Source organism: Antechinus flavipes, chromosome 1 (assembly GCF_016432865.1).
Source record: "Antechinus flavipes isolate AdamAnt ecotype Samford, QLD, Australia chromosome 1, AdamAnt_v2, whole genome shotgun sequence".
In the NCBI taxonomy this organism is placed as follows: domain Eukaryota; kingdom Metazoa; phylum Chordata; class Mammalia; order Dasyuromorphia; family Dasyuridae; genus Antechinus; species Antechinus flavipes.
In genome coordinates this window covers 496,840,761-496,865,774 of record NC_067398.1, presented here as the reverse complement: position 1 = coordinate 496,865,774, position 25,014 = coordinate 496,840,761, and the positions used below count along the sequence as shown (strand labels likewise).

The 25,014-nt window shown below is 33.0% G+C and overlaps 1 protein-coding gene across 1 annotated transcript in view; it reads left to right on the top strand.

Moving 5' to 3' along the window:
- Positions 1 to 25,014, top strand: part of MIB1 (MIB E3 ubiquitin protein ligase 1) — a 158,448-nt gene that overhangs the window by 28,541 nt on the left and 104,893 nt on the right. The window contains exons 2-5 of the mRNA XM_051970353.1: positions 5,027 to 5,198; positions 12,199 to 12,328; positions 16,496 to 16,600; positions 19,352 to 19,418. Coding sequence (XP_051826313.1) covers positions 5,027 to 5,198; positions 12,199 to 12,328; positions 16,496 to 16,600; positions 19,352 to 19,418 — 474 coding nt within the window. The remainder of the gene's footprint in view (positions 1 to 5,026; positions 5,199 to 12,198; positions 12,329 to 16,495; positions 16,601 to 19,351; positions 19,419 to 25,014) is intronic.

Sequence of the window (25,014 nt, the reverse complement as noted above, 5' to 3'; positions counted from 1 at the left end):
TGTTATTTGACTTATTCATTGTTCAGGATTAGATTAGTTTTCAATTAATTTGTAGTCTATTTTTCTCATGGTCCTTTATAATGTAATTTTTATTGCATCGTGATAGCATTTGAAAAGGATGCATTTAATATTTCTGCTTTTCTGCATTTGTTTTTATCCTCTAATATATGCTCCGTTTTTGTGTAGATGTCATATACCACTGAGAAAAAGGTATATTCCTTTCTGTAACCACTTAGTTTTTTCCAGAAGTCTATCATATCTAACTTTTCTAAAATTCTCTTCATTTCCTTAACTTCTTTTATTTTGTGATTAAGCTTACCTAATTGTGAAAGGAGTTATGAAAGAGGTTTTACTGTCTATTTCTTCCTGTGATTCACTTAACTTTTCCTCCAAGAATTTGGATGCTATATAACTTGGTGAATATATATTGATATTGCTTCATTATCTGTAGTACCTTTTTAGCATGATGTATTTTCCTTCCTTAACTTTTAATTAGACCTTTTTGTTTTTGATTTGTTTGAGGTCAGTATTTTACCCTTTTTAAAAAAAAAATTCAGATGGAGGATAATATATTCTGCTTCAGTCTTTTACCTTTAATATGTGTGTATCTCTATGCTTTAGATGTGTTTCTTGTACACAACATATTTTAAGATTGTTTTTTAATCCATTCTGCTTCCATTTTAAGGGAGAGTTCATCCCATTCACATTCACAGTTATGATTACTGACTATATTTCCCTCTCTCCTATTTTTCCTTCTGCTTAATAATTTCAATATTTATTTGTGATGAATGTTATTTATTATATATTCATAATTAATTATAAATTTTACCCTATCCCTCCTCCCTAGTAGTTTTTTTTTAATCTTACCTCCCTCAATCTGCCCTCCCTTCTATCCATTTCCCCCTTTCCCCTACTTCTGCCCTCTTCTTTTATCCCCTTCCTTTTCTTTCCCTTTTCCCTTTTACTTTCCCTATAGTATAAGATAAATTTCTATATCCAAATGAGTGTTATTCCCTCTTTGAGCTAAGGTTATTCTCTCTTTGAGCAACGTTCAAACAATAGTTCTTCCATTCCTTCTTTCTTTCTCCTATAGTAGTTTTTTTTTTTTTTTTTTTTTTTTTTGGTACCTCTTCATATGATGTAATTAACTATTCTGCCTCCCCTTTCCTGTTCCCCTAGTACAATCCTAATTAAAAAAAATATATATCATGTTAAAGTCAACTCAATACATCCACACCCTGTTTCTGTAAAGTACCTACCTTAATAGTGATACAGTCTTAAGAGTTACAAAATATATTCCCGTGTAGAAATGTACATAGTTTAATCTTATTGAATAACATGTTTTATTTCTTGTTTACCTTTTTATGCTTTTCTTAAGTCTTGAGTATTTGAAGATCAAATTTTCTGTTCAGCTTTAGTCTTTTCATTAGGAAAGTTTGAAAGCCTCTTCTTTCATTGAATGTTCATTTTTCCTCCAGAAAGAGTATGCTCAATTTTTCTTGGTTGTGTTCTATCATCTGCCTTCTGGAAGGAAGATCATTTTCCAAGTCCTCTGATCCTTTACTGTAGAAGCGAAAGCTTGTGTAATTCTAATTGTAGCTCCTTGATATTTAAATTGTTTCTTTTTGGCTACTTGCAGCATTTTCTCCTTGACCTGATAGTTTTGGAATCTGACTACTATATTTATTGGAGTTTTCATATAAGAATCTCAAGAAATGATTGGTGGATTTTTTCAATGACAATTTTCTCTCTGGTTCTAGGGTATCAGGACAATTTTCCTTGATAATTTCTTGAAAATGTTGTCTAGGTTTTTGTTTTTGTTTTTGTTTTTTTGATCATGGTAGTTCAATAATTCTTAAATTATCTCTCTATATTTATTTTTCCAGGTCAGTTGTTGTAGAAAAATGATAATTTTTATGATAATCAAGATGATATGTGTAATGAATATAATAATAATTTAGATCTCTTAGAGCAACCTTTTCTGGTTTAGGAGTCAGTCTTATAAAGGCACCTTGAAGTGATCCATCATTTTTTTTTTTCTTTTTGCTGAGGCAATTGAGGTTAAATGACTTGTCCAGGATCACACAGATAGGAAGAGTTAAATGTCTAAGACCAGATTTGAACTCAGGTCTTCCTGACTTCAGAGTGGTGCTCTATGTACTGTGCCACCTAGCTGCCCCTGATGCATCAATTCTTGACAACATTGTCCTGTATGTGATAAGTGAATCAAGACTGTAGAACCTGTTTCTATCAAAACTCTGGCTCTTGTCCCCTCATTAAACAACAATCCCCATGATTTGAAACAATCATTTATGAACTGGATTGGAAGGCACCCTGATTCACCATTATTGTCCTGCATACGTGAGTTTGTCACGGGAATCTACTTCTCCCTGCCTTCCCATTTATGATTTATATATAAAATTTCTACCTTTCCTGTAACAGGAGGAGGTTTCTTGCCCAATTTCCCTTTTGCAAGCTGTATTCTTCACTTCAAAACTGATCAATTAAACTGCTACTTGATCTCTAAAAAAGTTTGCTGTAGGTTTGCTTTGTGAGCCTCCAGTTAGTAAAATTCAATTAACAGTTATTTTTCCAGTGATTTTACATTGTCTTGGGTTGTTTTTTTTTCATTCTTTTGATTTTGTTTCACTGATTTTTTGATATCTCATAGAGTCATTAACTTCTACTTGCCCAATTCTAATTTTTAAGGAATCATTTTCTCCAATTAGCTTTTGTACCTCCTTTTCCATTTGGACAATTCTACTTTTAAAGAAAGTTTTCATCATAGATTCCTACTCCACCTCCCTAGATTTGACTAATTATATTTTTTAAGGAGTTGTTTTCTTTAATCAGTTTTTTGAGCTTCCTTTTCCAAACTGTTGGCTCTTTTTTCTTAAATTCTTCTACGTAATTCTCATTTCGTTTCCCAATTTTTCTTTTACTTCTCTTGATTTTTAAAAATCCTTTTTGATCTCTTTATAGAGGGCTTTTGAGCTCGAGACCAATTTATATTCTCTTTGGAGGGAGGCTTCACATGTAGGGATTTTGACATTGTTGTTCTTTTCTGAGTTTGCCTAGTCGCTTTCTATGGTTAGGATTCCTTTTGGTTTTTTTTTTTTGGTCATTTTTAGAAGTTGAGGTCTGCTTTTGTGGATAGGGGGCACTGTCCCAAACGTCTGCTGGGAAGTAGGGGCATGATTACTGAGTGCCCTGACCTAGTTGCACTTGTTGTGCTGAGGTTCCAGGCTAGCAATTTACCCTCTGTGCTGGACCTGGAGGCCTCCTAGCTTGCCCCACTGTACCACTGACCTGCTGAGCCCAGGACAAAGAGACCCTGGTTGGTTGTGTTGTAGTAAGAACCTCCCACTATCTTTCTTGGACACTATGTGCTTTGGGCTGTGCTCCCTTTAATCCAAGCGAGAGAGACCTTTTCTGAATTCTTTTTCAATTATCTTAAAGTGACAAATTGTTTAATTCTGTTTTTTTTTGTGGGTTCTGTTGCTCCAGAATATGTTTAGAGCAGGGGTCCTCAAAGTATATCCCGCGGGCTAGATGGAGCAGCTGAGGAAGTTTATCCCCCTCACCCAGGGCTATGAAGTTTCTTTATTTAAAGGCCCACAAAACAAAGGTTTTGTTTTTACTATAGTCCGGCCTTCCAACAGTCCCAGGACAGTGAACTAGGTCCCTATTTAAAAAAGTTTGAGGGCCCCTGGTAGAGGCTTGATTTAATGTTCCCCTGCCCTTTCCCCCCAGGGAAAATGGGGAGAGCTCATGCAACTCCCTGGCCTCTCTACCATTTTATCTCTGTCCTCCATAAACTTTAAAGATCTCTACAAATTTTTGTACTTTTAAAAAAAGATTTGTTTCTATTTTGATATTAGACACACACCAAAAGGGCATTTCCATATACATACATTTTGTATGAAACTGTAGATCTCTATTTTACACACACACACACACACACACACACACACACACACATTTTTTCTTTTTTTAGCTAAAAGAAATTAACCTGTTGCTTTCAAAACTCTGTTACTTGTCAATTCTTTCTAATCTTCCTCTATTTTCTTCTGTGAAGAAAAAAGACATAATAATCTCTCCCTTTTCCCTTATTAACCTTTTTAACCTTTTTCTCTCTTCCAGTCATTGTCCCTTTCCACCCAAATATCAAAGCATCAAAACATTTGTGTAATCAAAGACAGATTTGTACTTTGGCTGTGTAAAAAAAACCAAGTCTTATTATATTCTTGAATTCATTAAAATGAGTGCCATCCTTTGTCATATTTTGAATTGTGGTTAGTAATTGCATTGATCAGAGTTTTCATCTTTCAGAGTTGTTTTTCTTTAGAATGTTATATATTCTCTGTTTCTTTTCACTATATTGATGCATAAGTTCACTTAAATCCTTTTCCTTTTATCTTTTTTGGAGTAGGCCTCCATAGTGTCTGTATACTTATCATAATTGAACACTAGTTGAAATAACAAGAGAGGATTCAAGTATTCAAATGCTGAAATACTAAATATTGTGATTTTTTTTTTTTTTTGTTAAAATGTTTTTTTGTCTTCCTTATTTCTCTAAATTAGAGATGGGGCGAGTCTTCTATGCCCTGCTTGGACAAAATCACAGGCAACTACAACTTCCCACTGCTTTGAATTCTAATAATTTTGTATGTCCCATGAATTGTTATTAATATTACAATCGGCCTTGGCAGAAAAAAGGTTCCCCACTTCTACTCTAAATGAAACTGCCACATTAGGTTAGTTTTGTACAGATAAGGGGAAAAGTGATGAAAAATAGCATCTTTTAGTTTGTGAGAATACAATAGTGTGGTGTATATTAATTAAAATTATGGAATTTTATTAATATTTTATTTTTAAGGAGATTAAACTCTCTTATTTCCCCACATAATTTGTTACAAGTTCTTTAGATACCTTTTGTTTTCCTTATTCTCAGTAGCCTTCATCGAGTAATAAGTGTGTATTATAAAACTTTTAAAAATGTAAGTATGTGTCTTTTTAAAAATAGGCATCAAGCATGATGGAACCATGTGTGATACTTGTCGCCAACAACCAATCATTGGTATCCGATGGAAGTGTGCTGAGTGTACAAATTATGATTTATGCACAGTTTGTTATCATGGAGACAAACATCACTTAAGGCATCGTTTTTACAGAATTACCACACCAGGAAGTGAAAGGTAGGAAGTAAATTTTATTTTTACACACCTAAGTTCCTTCTATATTGAGAATGTATTCAATCTTATAAATGAAATTAGAAAAATCACAAACTCTTATTATTAATAACAGTTTCTAGTGCGATTTTGGATAAGATTTGCCAGATTTGGTAGAGAGAGAAATCACTGAATCTCAAAGTTAAAAGGATCCTTGAAGATCACCTAGTATTAAATGATAGTTGAAATAAGAATATATTTTCTAACATAGGTGATAACTGTTCATCTAACTTTTGCCTAGTATGTGAGGGAGAACCTAAGTATACCCAAACAGGCCGTTCCACATTTGGACAGCTCCAATTATTAGAAAGGCAGGTAGTGAGATGGCACAATGAATAGAAAGCATTAGACAGACTCATCTTTATGAGTTCAAATCTGGCCTCAGACTCTTACTACTCTTGTAAAGGGAAAATCACTTCACTCTGTTTGTTTTAGTTCCTCATCTGTAAAGTCATTTGGAGAAGGAAATGGCAACCACTTTAGTATCTTTGTCAAGAAAAAATGAAATGTAGGACATGACTGAAAAACAGCTCAACAAACCAAGAAAGTATTAGGACATTTTTTCATTCTCTTTCTGTAGTCTTGAACACTAATCTTTTTGAATGAAACTTAACTTTTTTTTTGTTTTGACAATAGCTTTTTATTTTCAAAATACATGCAAAGATTTTCCAATATTTCACCCCTGCAAAATCTTGTATTCCAAATTTCTCTCCTTCGCTTCTTTTCTTTCTCTCCCTTCCCAGAGAGCAAGTAACCCAATATAGGTTAAACATGTACTATTCTTCTAAACGTACAATCTTATTGTTGCTGTATACAATTGTCTCTTGGTTCTGCTCATTTCATTTAGCATCAGTTCATTTAAGTCTCTCCAGTCCTTTCTGAAACCATCCTGCTGTGATCATATCTTATAGAACAATAATATTCCGTAACACTCGTATGACATAACTTATTCAGCCATTCCTCCACTACTGGACATCCACTTGGTTTCCAGTTCTTGCCACTACAAAAAGGGCTACTATAAACATTTTTGCACATGTGGGTCCTTTTCCCTTTCTTATGATCTCTTTAAGATATGGACCCAGTAGAGACACTGCTAGATCATAGTGGATATGCACAATTCAAACCTAAATTTGGGTTAGCTTTAGAATGCCCTTTCACATTGTTTACTTGTACTAAATTTGCTGAAATTTGTATCTTAAATTTTTTGCTTAAATATGTCTTATCTAGCCATGGCAAAGCCATAAATACTTGTGAATTTTAATTTTTAATTCAAATGTATGGTGATATTTGCCCCACCATATTTCTTAATTAGATTTGACCTAATGTTAACTAGGGACATGCTTTTAAAATGGAAAAGTAGATCAGGAAATTCTTAATTTTTTAGCTTTCCTCCACAAACAAGAAGGAAGATCATAAAATGTAGAGTGGCAAAAATAAACCAAAGTCAGAGTAAAATATTTGTCTTCTTAAGATTATTTGAGAAGACCTCAAGTAAGATTGTAACTTTCAAGGGTAGAGATTTTGCTCTAGTGAAGTGCCAACACCTCTACAATGACTTTGTTGTATCAATACACGACAAACTCTGGGGGCAGATAGTTCTTGAAATAGCCAGGCCCTCAGGAACTGTTGCCTCTTCTAGATAATGTTGGGGTCTGATGGCTGAGTAGAATTTGAAAGATCGACTGTGGTTTCCAGATGCCAGGTATTGCTGTGCTACCAGATGCCATCCTGGGCTGTGGGCACAAAGGAGCTAGCACATACCCAGTGAGTGCAGTAACAGAGGAATTAGATGGAAGGTGACCCTGCTGGGTGTGGGTATTTGCAGGAGAATGGAGTTCCTGGTTTAAAGTTATGCAGAGTGGAGAATTGAAATTTGCAGCTTAGGGGACTTAAAGGAGCATTTGCTGGGCAGTGTGGTTAGGGCTTATGTTAGGGTTGGAGAGAAGTAGCTGAGGTTACAGACCCTGTTATAAAAATGCAGATTTCTGCATGTAATTGTGAACTCTTTGGCTTCCACATCCATGTTCATTTTTTTCTTATAATAAACCTATTTCGTATAAGTTTTGATTACCTGTTAATATTGCCAGAAATTATTAAATAAAATTGCCCTTAAGTTTTAAAAGAGGAGGGTAAAGTAGATAAAGAAAAAATTCACTGATCACCAGCTGAAATAGATCCCAGGATGAAAATTTACAGGAATAATATAGCCAAGTTTTAAAGCTTCTAGATAGCTCCAAAACTATGGAGCTACAATCAAGATTACGTAAGATAAACATTAAAGACTAGTTATTATAAGGACCTTATTAAGGTCAAACCGTTTACTTCTTATATGTGAAACTGTTACTCATTTTCTTAAGATTATTATTTATTACTTGGATAGTTTGGAAGAAAGGTTGTAACTGAGCTGATTATGATTGGATGATTCTAAGTAAGCAAATTTGGGTAGGAAAAGTTGAAAAGGAATAATTATCTTGTACAAAAGAAACAGGTGGAGGTGGAGGACTGACAGTACTCTCATCAAATTAGTGTTGAAGTGGGAACAACATAAACACCTCGTGAAGTGTAAAAGTTTTTTAAATGTATAAAGCAATAAAAGGGCATGGTGGAGAAAAAAAATGACATTTAACTAAATCTATACATTCAGTGTAATTCCAATTAAATTGTCAAAATTTTATTTTATTGAATGAGAAGAAATAACAAAATTCATTTGGTAGAAGAAAAAGTCAATAATATAAAAAGGAACTAATAAAAAAAAAGTAACTGGAGGAGTTTAATAGTACCAGGTCTTAAATTATAGAGCATCAACAGAAGAGAATAGACATGTAATTTATAGCAGCAAATCTCTAATAACCATGTGTTTGACAAATTTTAAGAGATGTTTTGGGGACAAAAATTTATCATTTAATAAAAATTGTTGGGAAAACTGCAGAGCATTCTGGCAGAAATTTGGCGTAGAACAGTATCTTATACTATTTATCAAGGTAAAGTCAAAACTACATATAAAGAAAGTTATTGCCAGTGAATTAGGAGAATATGGAACATGCTATTTATTAGATTTATGAATAGGTGCACAATTTATAAATAAATAAGATATAGACAAATAAAACTAATGTAACCAAGATCAAAAGGAAAGCAGAAAATTGAGAAGAAAAATCTTATATAGTTTCTCATATTTCAGCTATATAAAGAACTTTGCCAAATCTATAAGAGTATGAGTTATTCCCCAGTTGATAACTAGTCAAAGGATCTGGCAAATAATTTTTCATTGAAGACACCAAAGCATTTTAGTAGTAGTTTGAAAAAATGCTCTAAATCATCATTGATTAGAGAAATGTAAATTTAAATAATCTTGAGATAGCATTTTACCCTTGTTGTTTGGATAAACTCATAGAAAGGGGAAAAGGCAATCATTGGGAAGGATGTGGAAAAATTGGGACATTAATTCACTGTTTGTGGAATTGTGAATTAATCCAACCATTTTGGAGAACAATCTGGAATATGCCCAAGTTGTTTTAAAACTACTTAAACCCTTTGATCCAGCAGTACCTCTATTAGATCTGTTTTCTAAGATGATTAGGGGAAAAGAAAAATAATTTACTAAATCCTATATATTCTATTTATTCTAAAATATTTATAGCAGTTTAGCTTGTGGTGGTGAAAAACTGGAAATTGTTGGGATGCTTGTGAATTGGGGAAGGAAAGACTTAACCAAGAAAACATTTTATATAGTAATAGCAGTGCTGTAAACAAAAACAATTCTCATTGATCAAGTCATTTTTACTATTATAAATACCCAAATGAACTACAGAGGATGTATGAAGGAATATGCTATCTGCATCCAGGGAAAGAACTGATAAATATAAATATTCACATTTTCATGTGCAACCCTCTTTGTTTAGATTCTAGTTTGTTATAGAAATACTTGTTTTATTTTTTAGGTTCAGAATTTTAAAAAATAATAAATTTTAAAAAGGTATATAACATCAATAATCCCTTTTAAAGTTCGTATCCATGCTTCCTTGTGAATGTCTTTTCTTCTTTGTCTTAAAGTATCTTTTTTGGTATTACATTAGCTAGTTTTCTTTTTCTAAGCCCATTTAATAATTTTTCAGTAGTATTTTATTTTCTAAATACATGCAAAGATAGTTTTGGCCCTTCATTTTTTAAATCTTTGTATTTCAATTTTTTTCTTCCTCCCTCCCCAAGATAGCAAGTAATCTGATATAGGTTAAATATGTTCAATTCTTTTTAATATATTTCCATATTTGTCATGTTGTATAAAAGAAATCAGACCAAAAAGAAAAAAAAAAAAACCACGAGAAAGAAAAAAACAAATAAAAAGTGAAAATACTATGCTTCAATCCATGTTCAATTTCCACAGTTCTTTCACTGGATATGGATGGCATTTTCCATCCCAAGTGTATTGGAATTGTTTTGAATTACCACATTGTTGAGAAGAGTCATATCCATCACAGTTGATCTTCATATAATCTTCTTGTTGCTGTGCACAATGTTCTCTTGATTCTGCTCTTCTAAGCCCAACTTTTGATCTTAAGTCTTTCAAATTTGTTTTGCTGTAAAAATTATTTCCTTGATTTTTCTTTGGTTCATATATGAAGCCTAAGATTTTTTAAAGTCATTTAATTTCTTATGGTTCAATAATATTCCATTTCAATTATAATTTAATTTATTCAGCCATCCCCATTGATGGATATCTTTGCTATTTTTTCCCCTTCTCAAAATCCTCCTTTTAGAGTTCAGTCTCCAAAGCTGAAATTTGGTTTGTTTGTATCTTTTCCTTAACTAATTTTATCCTCCTTCTTAAATTTACTCTCTTCCTATTCTTCTTGCTTGTTTTTTTTTTTCCTTAAATTTGGTATATTTCTGCACCAAACTCTGAACAAGAGTAACATTGATTAAAGAGGGTTAATTGAATTGAAATCACCATCTGTGGAAGGAATACTTGTACTGATGAAATCACAGGTGCCAAGGATAAGTTCAGTGAAATGTTCTGTCTGATAAATGGAAGCTAACAATTATATGACGTTGGATTGAAGGAGGGATACAGTTTACATAATTACTAGTTACTCCTTACTGGTTTACCTCACTGTGTGTGCTATTTCTGAAAAGTAACATTGGTGAATTAAATTATTTTAACATATTCAGGTACTTGCCACTGAAAGAAATCCTTTAATTCCTTTTGAAAACAAATTAAAAAAAAAAAAAAAACTCTTCCATGAGGTATGAATTCTGTCTACTTTTTTAAAATGTAAAATTTTATTCTTTATTTATTAATAATTTTATTTATTATTAATTTATTAATAATGACTTATTTATTATTAATTTTAGTATATTAAGTTTATCAGTAATCATAAAGAATAGTTGTTTTGGGTTTTTTTGGAAGAGGACATGTTTGTCGTTATTTTTACTGGCTAGTAGGGCTTCTCTGTCCCTTGTTAGAGAAATAAACAAGGAATACTTTTGGGGGAGTAAAGTGGGGGAGCAGGGCCAGAGGAAGAGAAACACCTTAAATTATACCTGGGACAAATATCAGGAAAAGGTACTCTTGGTTATATAAGGAATGGAGCCTGCTGTGAGAGGGACATACAGTCCCTGGGAACTGCTCTGAGAAGATTATACTCCTACTCTGAGGAAATCAGCCTGTTTATAGCTTACTATTTTTAACTAATTATTTTTGTTACCTAGGTGCTAAGGTCAGTTATTTCACATTTGGCATTCTAGAAACCTGCTTACTGAAGGGTAGAAATAGAGAAAAAAAATCATAGCAAGCAGATGGTTCCTCTTGGGGAGTGGGGCTGGAAGAGGGCTTGATGCTAACACCTTCCAAACTCTCAAATTATTGTTAGATCTGCAAAACACCTTAAGAGGTCATTTGTTCATTATAATACAGGAAACTAAGATCCAAGGCTCATTCAATTTTTAATGAAATTGAAATCGAGCTGAGGTAGAGTCAAATGGGAATCCAAATGCCATATCACTGATTTTTAGATCTTGAAGGGACTACTTTGTACAATCTCCCCATAACCCATTTCAGAGCATTGTTCTTGGTCTCATGATCTGCCCTGCCCTGCATGAAATACATCTTTTCTACCCCATCTGAAACAGGTAGTGCTGAGAGATTGACTTTGTTCTGGTGAAACATCTCTTTCTTTCTGGATAGTCTGTTTTACATAGTTCCCTTGCTATCATAGGTACCTGTTTATATTTAGAGAGGACAGTGTACTGTACTTTTAACTTAGTCTGCCTTTCCAATTTCTTCCCAAATCAAGCTAGGCTAGAATTCTGCCTCTTACTTTTCCTTTACTCGAGGAATCTTAGAATGTTGGGGCCAGGGAGGAGGGGGTGGTCATATTTCTCCCTAGCAGAAGCCTACTCTTGTGCCTGATCCTACTGGCCCCTGGCTTTGATTGGCTCCTTATGAAAATCTTCCTATGTATTGGTGTAAAAATATCCTTTGGGCTATGTGTTGAGAAAAAACAGTCAAAAAACTGAACTAGTTGCCTAAAGTTTAATTTTTTTTTTTTTTTTTTTTTTTTTTTTTTGGTGGGGTGAGGCAGTCAGGGATAAGTGATTTGCCAGGGTTTCATAGCTAGTGTCTAAAGTCATAATTGAACTCGAGTCCTCTTGAGTCTAGGACCAGTGCTATATTCACTGCGCCACCTAGCTGCCTGGCTACAGTTTTAATTTTTGAGGGCTTTCTTATCTGAAATTCAGTCTGGAATTACAGAGTACTTCTTGGTGGTAAAACATGCTGTTTTACTATTCCCCTATGTTCTGTTTTGACAAAAAAAATATAGTGAGAGTAAATTTTCAGATCTTCAGAATATAATTTATCTTTAACATCCCTTAAATTTTAAGTGACTTATTCATATTCATATTGTTTTTAAGAACCAATTAGATCTTTTTTACTGAACTAAGCGTATCCACTAAATATTTTTATCTTTAGGGTACTTTTAGAATCTCGTCGGAAATCAAAGAAAATTACAGCCAGAGGAATCTTTGCAGGTGCCAGAGTGGTTCGAGGGGTAGATTGGCAATGGGAAGATCAAGATGGTGGAAATGGAAGAAGAGGGAAGGTAAGGAAGTTTTTTTTCAAAATATCTTGCCCTTGAAAAATCTTGGAATGTTTCATCCAGAATGTTTTGTTACTTTAACTCACAAGGAATCTTTTATTTCTTTGGTTAAGAGTATTATTCTTTTTAGCAATACAGATTTTTATCTCTCTGTACTGAGTAAAGTCTTTTTTAACTTGCTTCATAAGTTGTTTTTTTTTTTTAATCATAAGTTGTTTTGAATGGAAAAATATATATCACTTAATGGCTATCTTTTTGGGGATGAGCCTTTTAAGCAGTAGACATACTTTTTGTTATCACATCCATACTCAAAGGCTTTCTTGCTTAAAAAGATTGGTCAGAAATTATCTTCTATTAAATTAACTTGAGAACCCTGAGTTACTAGCATGTTATAATGAGACATTATAAAGTAGAATAGATGGTAAAGGTCCTAAAACAATGATAACTTTCTTTACAAAAGCATTTATGCAACTGTAAACAATTGTTAGGTTGGCTGACTTTGCTTCTCACTCTCATTTTTTTTGTCACTCACTGTAGTCATGTTGTCCCCTAGGAAAGCCCAGGACTCCCACTATAGTTGCCCTGCTTTGTTTTGTCCTTTCTTGGGAGGTTCTTATATTTTGGGGATTTGACTTGCTACTTGGCTGTGTAGTTTTTGTATTTTAAAACACAGTAAAACTTTCTTTAAAAATATAAAAACCTTCTTGGCATGCAGTTTAAAAACCTCAAGAAAAACAACAAATTAAGAATCCCCAATTAAATACCAAACTAGAAATCCTGAAAATCAAAAGAGAGGTAAAATGGGAAATTTTCAAAAGATTGAACAAAACTCGGAACTGATTTTATGAAAACCCAAACCAAAAATAAAATAGACAAAACATTGGCCAATTTGATTTAAAAAAGAATTATCAGTAACAAAAATGAAAAGAATGAATTTACAAGGAAGATGAAATTAAATTAATCATTAGTAGTTATTTTTCCCAACTTTATGCCAATAAAACTCATAATCTAAATGAAATGGATGGATATTTACATTTAAATTGCTCAGATTAACAGAAGAAAAAATAGAACATTTCCTGTCTTAGAAAAAGAAATTGAACAATCTATAAATGAGCACAGTAAGAAAAATTTCCCAGAAATCAGTTCTACCATTTAAAGAACAATTTAACTCCAGTAACGTATAAACTAAAAAACAGATAAAGGAGGAATCTTACTAAACTCCTTTTTACTATGCAAATATGGTTAACCAGAGAGCAAAAGCAGAGTGAGAAAACCATAGACCAATTTCCCTAATAAATATCAATGCAAAAAATTTAAATAAAATACTGGCAAGGAGATTATATGTTACAAAAATTATATACTATGATTGTTGGAGTTCAGGAGTACAGCAAGATCCCCAAAATATATTGGGATTTCAGACTGGTATTGAAGGTTTCCCAAAAGAATTTGGAAGCTTGGGTAATTTCTAAGTCTAGCGGCAAAGTTTTGTTATAATTGTAATGCTAATTAAAGTGGGCTAAATTCCTAGAGAGAAAAATAACAAATAACAGAGCAAACAGGCAAATTATAGGGAAAACTGTTAGAGGAGGAGTTGTGGAGTACAAAACAAAGAACAGAGTAGGGAAATGACATCATGGAATTGGAGCTCACATGATTTAGTGGGAGGTTTTGAGAGCTAGCACCGATCTCCTTTTTTCTTTCGTGAAACAAAAAAGTATTCAGTGTCCCAATCCAGGTGTGAGATATCAGCTCAGACTTTTGGATGACAAACCAGACATTCTTGAAGGATTGTATAGTGGAATAATGATATCAGGTCCAACTCTCTTTTCTTTCACATACATTCTCCAAGGTTATACCATATCATTCCCAATAGGTATATTCCTATGGTGAAATATTTTGAGGATTGGACTACATCATTTTCAAGGCTACCCAGGCCATCTGGGGTTTCTTAAAAAGTATTGGGGTTTCTGTTACTGTTGGAGTTTCTACTCCATCATGACCAGGTCGGATTTTTTTCCAGGAATGTAATACTAATAGGACTATACATTAGGAAAACTATGTGAGAAATCTATAGAGTTGTATTTCCATATAGGGATAAGGTCTTAGAGAAAGATGATGTCACTGACCACATTAGTTGTACAAAACAAGATATTGAAACTCTGAATTGATAAACTGACAAAAATCACCCCAAAACAAGAAATGGGTTAAAGGTAACTGCAAAAACTGAGTGTGCTTGGTTAATAAATTGATATTAGCTTCTCTTCCCCTGAGTAGTTATTTTCCACCATTTTTGAACTTGGATTCTATTATAAGAGAGGGGAGAACATGTAAAGAAGGAATATACAATGGGAGGGTCAAGAAATCATAATTTCTTCATCCCCAGCCAACTGGGAGGGACCTTGTGCTTCAGAATAGGAAATAAAAGGTTCATTTCTGTCTATAAGCACAGTTCCACCCAGGGACTGCCGCTGAGTGGATTACCTATTTCTTGCAAGAATCATAAATAAATCAACTTACTTGATATTCTTAAACCATTTTTATTTTTGCAGTGACTTTCTAACAAATTATAAGCATAATTTACCATATCAATAACAAAAAGAACCATATAATTTTATCAGTAGATTCAGAAACATCTTTTGACAAAACAAAACACGTTATTTATTAAAAACACTAGAAAGCATAGGAATAAAAGGAGCTTTTCTCAAAATGAAAAAAAAAGTTCAAAAGTCATTTTCTATTGCCTCATCCTGGTGTGGAGACTTGTCTTAGTTACTAAAAGCTATAACAATAGAAAACAAGCCTATAAATTTTATCATGTTGGGAAGGTTTTGAGTATCAGCATGGTTACAGATTATTTTTGTTAGAAATCCAGTGTAAGTATGGAGAGACTTATCACCTGGAGGCTTAAATAGTAGTTGATGAATTTTTTGACTTGAGGTAACCATTAAGTACTTTAAGTAACATTGTTTATGTATGTTTGGGATAAATCACTGAGTTGGAAGTAACCTAAGCAGTTTAACTCGTCCTTGAAAAGAATCCACACTAGAATATACCAGACTAGTAGTTACCCTATCTTTGCTTGAAAGCCTACAATGAAAAGGGGGACTGGTATCTTCTGACATCTGAATAGATCTAATTGTTTTTCTTATATCTTGCTTAAATTTGCTTCTTTGTAACTTCTGCTCATTCCTCTTTGTTTTGGTCTTTGAGGTCAAAAAATGTTTACTTCTTTTTCTAAGTAATAACTTTTTAGATGACATGCATATAAATATATATAGACAAGTTAGATGGAAGAGAGCATTAGAGGGGAAGGTAGGTACTATCAGCTAAGAGGAAATCAGTAAGTAAGACCACTAGGGTTTTGTCAACTGAAAGAATTCTGTGTGACACTGCTCACTGCATTTGAAAACTGAGATAGCTCAAGTTGTCTAAAACCGGGGTAAATTAAAATGATGTGAATCTACTATATTTTGCCAAAATTAAAACCACAGGTTGCATCACAATTTGGGAAGATACTATTTTTCTATTTCTTCATAGAATTTCAGAATTTAAAGGTTGGAAGCATCAGCCATTTATCCAATTTATAGTGGAAAGTAATTCTACCTATCACATTCCTGATAAGTTGTCATCCAACCTCTCTGCCTCAAGACCTCCAAGAAGGAGAAACCTGTTTCTTGAGGCATCTTGTTCCTGTGGAGTCAGCTCTAATTATTAGGATGATATTTCCTATATTGAGCCTAAATTTGTTCCTCTGCAATTTCTACCCATCACTTCTGATTGCTGGGGCCAGACTTCTCTGACAGTTATCAGATACCAGGACAGCTGTGATGTCCTCATAATTAGATGGAAGTAAACTTCTTGAGGTCAAGATCCCCCTTTTTTTTTGTTGTTTATTATCTCTCAGACCTAGCTCGATGCTGAGGTCATGGTAAGAGCTTTAAAAATATTTCAGTGATTGACTATCAAAATGAAATTTTTTGATTGGCAATATAAGAAAGACCTGTCTCTATCTGGTCCCTTGATAGTTAGGATTGATCTTAGAATGAAATGAATCATTAATGTGACAGTTAACAAAAGGAAATTTTCTTAGTCTAAAGCACTAAACTTTGTTAAAAGAACCAACTTTTCCTGCCCTCACTGTTTTTTTTTTTTCCCCTTAAAATTTATTAGGTAACTGAAATACAGGACTGGAGTGCGTCTAGTCCACACAGTGCAGCATATGTTCTATGGGACAATGGTGCTAAGAACCTCTACAGAGTTGGCTTTGAAGGCATGGTAAGCTGGAAAAAATACAAATGATAAAAATGTTGGATTGGGGAAAGGAAGAATAATAAAAATAGCCCTTCATGTTTTCCTTTTCTTTCTCCTTTTGTTATAGCCTTCTGTTCATTTGCATCCTATTTGGAAGCGCATTATGAATTCAGTTGGTTATACATATGCATTGGAATGGAAGTATGTTCTGTGAAAGAAAATTAGTAAAATGGAAGATGTTTAAACTTTCTCTAAGGCTTTAGCTGAGAGTTTTGATTGTAAACTTGCTATTACTTTCCTTAGGGAAAATGGGAAACTTTCCTAAGGCTCTTTGCTTACGGCATTGTTCTTACTATTTCAGCCAGACCTGATTAAAGTTGCTTAGCATTTCACCTCTATACCTTATATAACTTGCATATAAAAATATTTTTTGTGGCACTTTTTGCATTAGCAAAATACTGTAAAATGCTTATCATAATGCCTGGCATGTAAATGTTCATTGAATAACTGAAAATAGTTGCCTGTCCATTCTGAAATAGCCAAATATATTGTTATAAATAAATATAATGCAGAGTAAGAAATGATGAATATGAAGAATTAGGAGAAATTTTGGAAGCCTTATGAATTAATTGTAGACTGAAATGAACAGAAGCCGAAGGACAGTTTACAAAATGATTAAAATAATGTAAATAAAAATAGAATTGAAAAATATCAGAGCTCCAGCCTTGAACACTGAGACCATGCTTTTTCACCCCAGCTGTTATCTGGTTGGTTTGCTCCATGCATATTTTCCTCACTTCTGCCTCTATCTTGTTACTTTTTGCTCTAAATATCATTATTGCAATTTCTTCTGTATTGTTGTTCTTTTACCATTCTCCTTTCCTACCTACATCTTTCCTTTGTTCTGTTTCCATTTGTCAGAATGTAAGCTCTTTGAGGATGAGGATTGCCTCACTTTTGTATTTATATCTCCAGTGGTTAGGCTTGTGCATGAGCACGCAAACACACATACACACAGTGTTTAATAATCCTTTTAAATTCCTTCACATTCGTGCCTAGAATATAGTTCCTTCTCACTTTAGTCCTTTAGAATCCTTACCTGTCATGTACATACACCACTTTCTACTTGAAGCCTTTGCTTCTAGTTCTCTTGTCCTCCTTAAATTACTTCATGATTTCATACCTGTTTGCTTGTGTATATATATTCCACTAGAATTTAAGTTCCTTAAAAATCAATGACTGTTTGTTTTTCTTATACATTAGAGGTGCTTAATAAATGCCAATTGAAATGGTGTTGTGTTGGACATCATTCTAGGTCACTTTAAACATGGAAAAGATTTCCTCATTAGGGAGGTCAATTAAACGCAACTGTGAATGCTAAGGATAGTAGTATTAAGAGTGTATATAGGCTAAGGAACTTGATATGCAGCCAAAAATAACTTACCCAGCCAAAATGAGCATCTTTTTCCAGGGATGAAGATGGACATTCAACGAAATAAGTGAATTTCATCTATTTTTGATGAAAAAAACAGAACTAAACAAAAAGTTTGATCTACAAATATAGAACTCAAGAGAAACTTTAAAAAGAGTGTATATAGCTTATTCACCTACTAATTTCTCTTTTATAATGCTATTGTTAAATGTATTAGAGCTAAAGGAAGAAAAATTAGTTCCTTTTTTATTTAGAAGGTGCAGTAGTAGTATGTTATCTTAATCTTATATCTTATAAGTTATCATATAAGTGTTTATAACTTATAAGTGTTATCTTAAACAACAAAGAAACCAGCTAGTGGAGAAGTTGGTTATTGGCAGTATCAAGTGGGATGGAACATAGACATCAGTAACTCTTTACACATTCAGTAAGATAATAAATATAAAATTGAGACTTCTAAATACTCTGGGGTGGGATGATTGTAGAGGGATTGTTTTGTCTTTAGGATTCAATTTTACAATGATATTTTTAAAAGTCAGGAATTGTTTTTAGATGAATGTTTTTTGTCTTTTTTTCTGCTAGTTTAAATGTCTTTTCTTAAAAATGTTAAATTGGATGTGGCTTAAAGTGATGAAGTTATTAAGAAGTGAGGAGAAATAAATAGGCAACAATCAGAAATTATATAAATATAGTAGATTTAAAGTAGGAGTTAAAAATTTTAAGTTTTAGTGGCTCTTTTATTTATTAGTTCTTAGGGAAGTCACTTATTTTTGTTTAATTGGATTTCCTCATCTTGAAAATAGACATTTACTGCTAATATCTACCTTGTCTGTGTCATAGTTTTTTCCCCCTCTAATAAATATTTATTTATTTGTTTTTGCTTAATAGTATTTTATTTTTCCAGTTACATGTAATGATAGATGTCAACATTCATTTTTGTAAGATTTTGAGTTCCAAATTTTTTTTCCCTTCCCTTTCCCTTCCTAAGACAACAAGCAATCTGATATGGCTATACATGTACAATCATTTTAAACATACTTCTATATTAGTTATGTTGTGAAAGAAAAATCAGAACAAAAGGGAAAAACCATGAGAAAGAAAAAACAAACAAAAAAGGTGAAAATAATATGCTTCAATCCACATTTGGCCTCCATAGTTTTTTTTTTTTTTTTTTTTTTTTTTTTTTTTTTTTTTTTTTTGGATACAAATGGCTTTTTTCATCTCAAATCTATTTGAATTACCTTGGATCATTGTATAGCTGAGAAGAGATAAGACTGTCATTTCTTCTGTTTTCAGAAATTGTTGAAATTATTCTTTTATATATGCATTTTTTTTGCCTTTAGTCTGATTTGAAGTGTGTCCAAGATGCTAAAGGAGGCTCTTTCTACAGAGACCACTGCCCTGTACTAGGTAAGTTAGCATATTACAATAGTTTATTGGATAACTGGTTTGGTTTTGTAAGAAATTTAAGTTCAGTATTTTAATTTTTATTAGGCTGACAGTTAATACCTTTGGAAGTTGATTGAAAAAATCATTATTTCCTAAAATACTTTATTGGCTACTTTTTTTTTTTACTTAATTAATTTTGGCTCAGTGAGATACATCTTTTCATTTCTGTAGAATTCATTTTTATGCTTTTCATGGGTGGAAATAATTTTCTAAAATCTTGTTTTTTTTTTAAATTATAATATTCTAATCTGACTGCTAAGTAGTTTAATAGAATTATGGTACTTGGACCCCTAAAACTGGAAGTAACAATCATTGGCTGGGGGGATGGGAAGTTGGAATATATGTGATCTTCAGGTAGTAGAGAGTCAGATTTAAAGTCTTACAGTATATAAGTTTCTTGAGCACAGAGACTATTGTTTAATGTTATATCTTTGTACTTAGCACAGAACCTTGCATATAATAAGTGCTTTTAATAAACAATCATTGGATTTAAAAAAACATAAAATAGGTCTTATCACTTAAAATTAGACTATTAGGAATATTTCATTACATTCTTATAAAATTTTACTCTCCACTCCTAAAGCAACAAAATAGCTAAAACTAAGATACCATCTAACACATCATCTGTCATAGAGAAACTAATTTAAGCCTTACTGAATTGCTTATTGATGCAAATTGTGCCCAGGGACAATATTTGCAGATCATATTAACCTTTACTTATACATTTCTTTGCTTGAAATAAGTTTTGTAAAATACATATATATATATAAAATATATAAAATCCTATAGCTTTTCTTATTGCTTTCCCCCCATGGCCTTTCTAAATTTCTTTTCAAACTCTTCTGAAGATACATGTCTACAAAAGATTTTTTTTTTCCCAATGAGAATGGGTGTGGTTATGTTAGCTTAGGTCCTCATTGCTCTTTGGCTCTCAGACTTGATCTTTACCCCTGTATGGAAGAATAGAAAAAGGCAAGCTGAAAGAGAAAAACAAATTATCCCATTTTTTATTTCATAGACATGATAAGCATATTAACTAGCCCTTATACCTGTTTTCATGCTCATAACACATGTAATGTAAGTAATGCATGTATTTTTATCCCCATTTTACACAAGAAATTATAATTCAGAGATGTTAAATGATTTGTCTCTCAACATAAAATAACATGCTCGGTGTCAGTATCCAAAGCTGATTCTTAAGTCTAGTATTCTTTCCCCTTATTCTGCCCTGCCACTGGCATTATGTATCTTTCTGCAGATTTTTTTTTTTAATAATGTGTACCCAGTTATGCTACTGAAAATAGTCCATGTAATTGGTCTCTGAATGTCTCATAATTTTGACTCATAAATAGTTTCATAAAAGTGTCTCATTTATTAGCAGCAGAGACATTTCAAAAAGTTACCCATATGGAAAAGTCACTATGTTCAATAGATAAATAATCAGTGGTTTCATATGAATTCTGTAGTTTTCCTAAAATATGTTTTTCAGATGTTTTGTAGTGACCACCTTTACTTGTAATAAACACAATTTAAGCAGAACCCTTGCAGTAAATTATTTGTAAATGAGTTCTAAAAAAGTGTCAGTTAACATAAGGTTGATTTGAATAAAATATACTTGGAAATATAAGATATTATAAATTGAGTCATAATACAAATAATAGGAAAGTTCTGCCGAAGTGAAGTCACCAAATCCTATAGCTACTTCTGTAGTTAGGTCAAAGATTTCAAGGATGGATAGTCTTTTCTTCTAGGTATTTCATATTGTCATTCTCCTTTAATCTTTGAGCCCTGATCTTTGTATTTCCTCTTCCCAATTTGTGACACAGGCTTTTTTAAGGATCCAACTTCACTTTCAACTTCGAAAAACTTGAAGAATCTGCTACATTGAAAGAGCATTGTTGGTGGGGAGGGAGAGGTGTTTGACATATGTACAAGTACTTGTATTAGAAGATGCTATGAAAGTACATAGGAGATTGATAACCTGAATGCTTCTTGAGATCTGAGCTGACCAAGGCAAAGACTCTAGTGGGAGCAGGATAAGATAGCAAAGAAGGTTTCATTGAAGCACTGAACTTTGAATTGGGCTTTAAAATGAAGTTTGAGGAAATATTCACAAAGGTATAGATCAGCATTTATAGAGGACATCAAAAAATCCCCTGTTACAAGAGCATAGCAAATGGGGAAGAAAACAATGTTAAATAAAGCTTAAAAACAGGATGTTGCCACATTTGTCGAGAATCTTCAAAAGACAGGCAAAGGAATTTGGATCTTATTAAACAATAGGCCTTTTAAAGTTTTTAGCATGAAAGAGTGATGTGAGAAGATATCTTTGTGCCATATTTAATGCTAAATGCTAGTGATAGAAATATGGGGGAAAAAAAGATAGTCCTAGCTCTAAAGAAACTTACAATCTTATGGAAGAGCACAAACACAACAATAAAGAAGCAGGAAAAAAAGAAGGGAAAGGTGAGGGCATGATGGAGAAAATGGAGTTGAGTCTAAGTTTAATATGGTGGGGAAAATTAATTTTACAACTGTATCAAGATGGATTGGAGGGGAAGACATAGAGGAAGAGATTCCTATTTGGGGAAGTTATAATGGTCTTAGTGTCTGATAATAATGAGAGATTGTACTAAAGTAGTATTAGTGGGAATAGAGAGAAGGGGACAGATAGAATAATAGAGGTATTATGGACAAAATTGAATAGATTAATATTTGTCCCTTTAGTTTGGAGCTTTTAATATGTATTCCTCAGTTTATAGATGAATCTAAAGCCCCTGAAAGTGAGGAAATAACTTGTTTGAAGCTTCATTCTTAGATGGGATTAAACAGAGGGAAAAGTGAAAAAGCCTGTCTTAGGTATTTTGAATGTGGCAGGTCGGTGGTAGTGTCAGAAATGCAAACAGACTCTCAGGAGTGAAACAGATTTTGGGAAAAATGAAAGTTTAATCTGAAGTCCTTAGTGACCAATAAGCAATTGAAGATAGGGACCTGGAGCTTGGGAGAAAATTCCAGGTTGGTTATAAAGATTCAGAAGTCATTTATATGAAAATGATCAGTCATGTTAGTATATGTCTGTCAAAAGAGATAGTTTGGAGGAGACAAATTGGTTATAATCTTCTCCTCTTGATATTTTTCCATCATAGAGCACTATGCCCTTCATTTCCATCCAATGTTTTGTTGAATTTATGGTTTATTGTTGATTTACATTTTCTATTATTATATCAAAGGTAGTTCATAGACATATATTGCCAAACACGGCCAGTGATTTAGTTTGTTTTGCTCAGTTGTAAGTTGTATAGGAGAATATTATGGAGTCAAGGAAAGGGAGAATCATTAGGAAATAATAGCGATGGATAGTAAAGAAATAAAAAACAATAAAATACTTGTTTAACATAGCAACAATAACAACAAAACACTCAATAACTCTTGACTTAATCATCATTCCATCCTTTTGTTTGTTCCTCATCTATTCCCTTAGCATATGGTAAATCTTTCTATTTGTATTACTTATGTTGCCTAAGGTTGTGATTAAACACTAAATAATTAGGCTAGAATGCCTCTCTTATGGGTAGCCCCAGTGGAGGGAATAGATGTAAGCAGTGAAGATGCTTACCTTATGTTTTTCTTGCTTCCATAGGCTCTCTGTGCCCTTAGGCCCTAGGCTTCTGTCTTTTTTTGCCCTTTGGAGGGTTTCAGGGGCAAACACTGTGCCTTATAGGAACATGTAGGAGCACTTAATTGGGAAGCTTACTTAGGAACAAATATAAATCAATATGTAATACCATAAATAAAAGTTTGCATTTTACAATAACTCCCATTGATATGTTGATCATAAAGGAATTTTAAGAATAAGATCTAGATTTCCATTTTTGTTCTAATATTTATAGTTCTTTTCCATTTTCAATGGTAATACAGTTCATAGTATTTGATTTTGTTTTTTTTCCTCAATAGAATTTTATTTCTCCAAATAAAGATTGTTTAGAATATTTATTTTGTAAGATTTTGTGTTCCAGATTTTTTCTTCCTTACTTCCTCTCTCCCCAAGACAACAAACAATCTGATATAGGTTATACGCAAACAAAATGTTTTTAAAAAATGTTTTCTATTGTCATGTCCTCCCCCTAATATGATGAATTAATGGGTCTTCAGGTTATATGGTACATTGAGGTTTTTTTTTGGGGGGGGGGGTTGGTTGTATGTTTTCTTCACTTTTAAATTAAAAGGCTTAAGCTAGATCTCTCATAGTAGAAATATTTCCATAAGATTATGATAGAATTTGATTATAATTTAGTAACAATATTAATGTGAAACAGCCTTGGTTTCATCCTAAGGGTTTCCTAATGTGGAAATATGCCTGGTTATTATTATTTTTTTCTTGTGGCTTTGGTTTTCCTTAATAGGCTTTCTGTATATAGGTATCGTTATTAAAATGATGTAAATGGTCCCCTGTACATCATAGAGGTGTCATGTGGCACAAATGTAGACAGAATAATAGATGCCTCTAGTCTTTTCTCCTTCTATCCTACTCCAAGGGAGAATTTAATTATTGTCCAAAGGAAAAGCCAGAGATTGGAGCCAGAAATTCTCCTCAGGAGCATAAATATTATTCATTTAGAGCAGGCATCCTCAAACTTTTTAAATAGGGGGCCAATTTACTGTCCTTCAGACTGTTGGAGGGCAAGACTATAGTAAAAACAAAAACTTTGTTTTGTAGGCCTTTAAATAAAGAAACTTCATAGCCCTGGGTGAGGGGGATAAACGTCCTCAGCTGCTGCATCTGGCCCGCAGACTGTAGTTTGAGGACCCATGATTTAGAGGATGGTTTCAGGCTCAAGCTAAACTTCTGATAGATATTTTTAATGGATAAAAGGAGGACTGACGTTTATATCCAAGGTTTTTTACCTCTACCACCAAATTCTGGTTTCACAATGAGCATATATAAAAGATAACAAAGAAATCCATTTATCTAAGTTGATGATAAAACAAACCAGAGAAAATATGCATAGGAAAATATATATAACGGGAAGTACAGAGTAAAGGAGCTCTCTGGGAGCAAAGTAACTCAATTTATCTAAGCTAGAATGCTATATTTCACCCAAGGGGAAATTCCCCAACATTTGCTTGCTAAAAAATCTTAAATTCTTTAGCAGCTTGAAGAGAGATTGGCACTTTCCATCTTCTCTCTTGAAAGCTGGAAGCCGGAAGTGCTTGAAATGACTTGAAGAGATTCTTAAAGAAAGGAGCAAAGCTTTCCTTTCTCCTGTTCTTGCTAACTTTGGTTGCCTTTTACACAGATGTGGGGTATTTTGACTTCCACCAATGAGGCAAGAATCCCTCATTAGTGGACTTTGGGACTCAGCTTACATAAATAAATTATTGGTCTATTAATGTCACAAATGTCAGAGGGTTTTAAACCCTGGATTGGGTCAGACTCTGGTAATTGCTTATGTGGAATATTCATCTTAATATTTTCTGGGTTTTTGGGGATTGCTTAAAATATTTTTTCTTAGTCTTCTTGTCTCTGCTTTAGTCTTCACAGTGCCATTATTCTAAA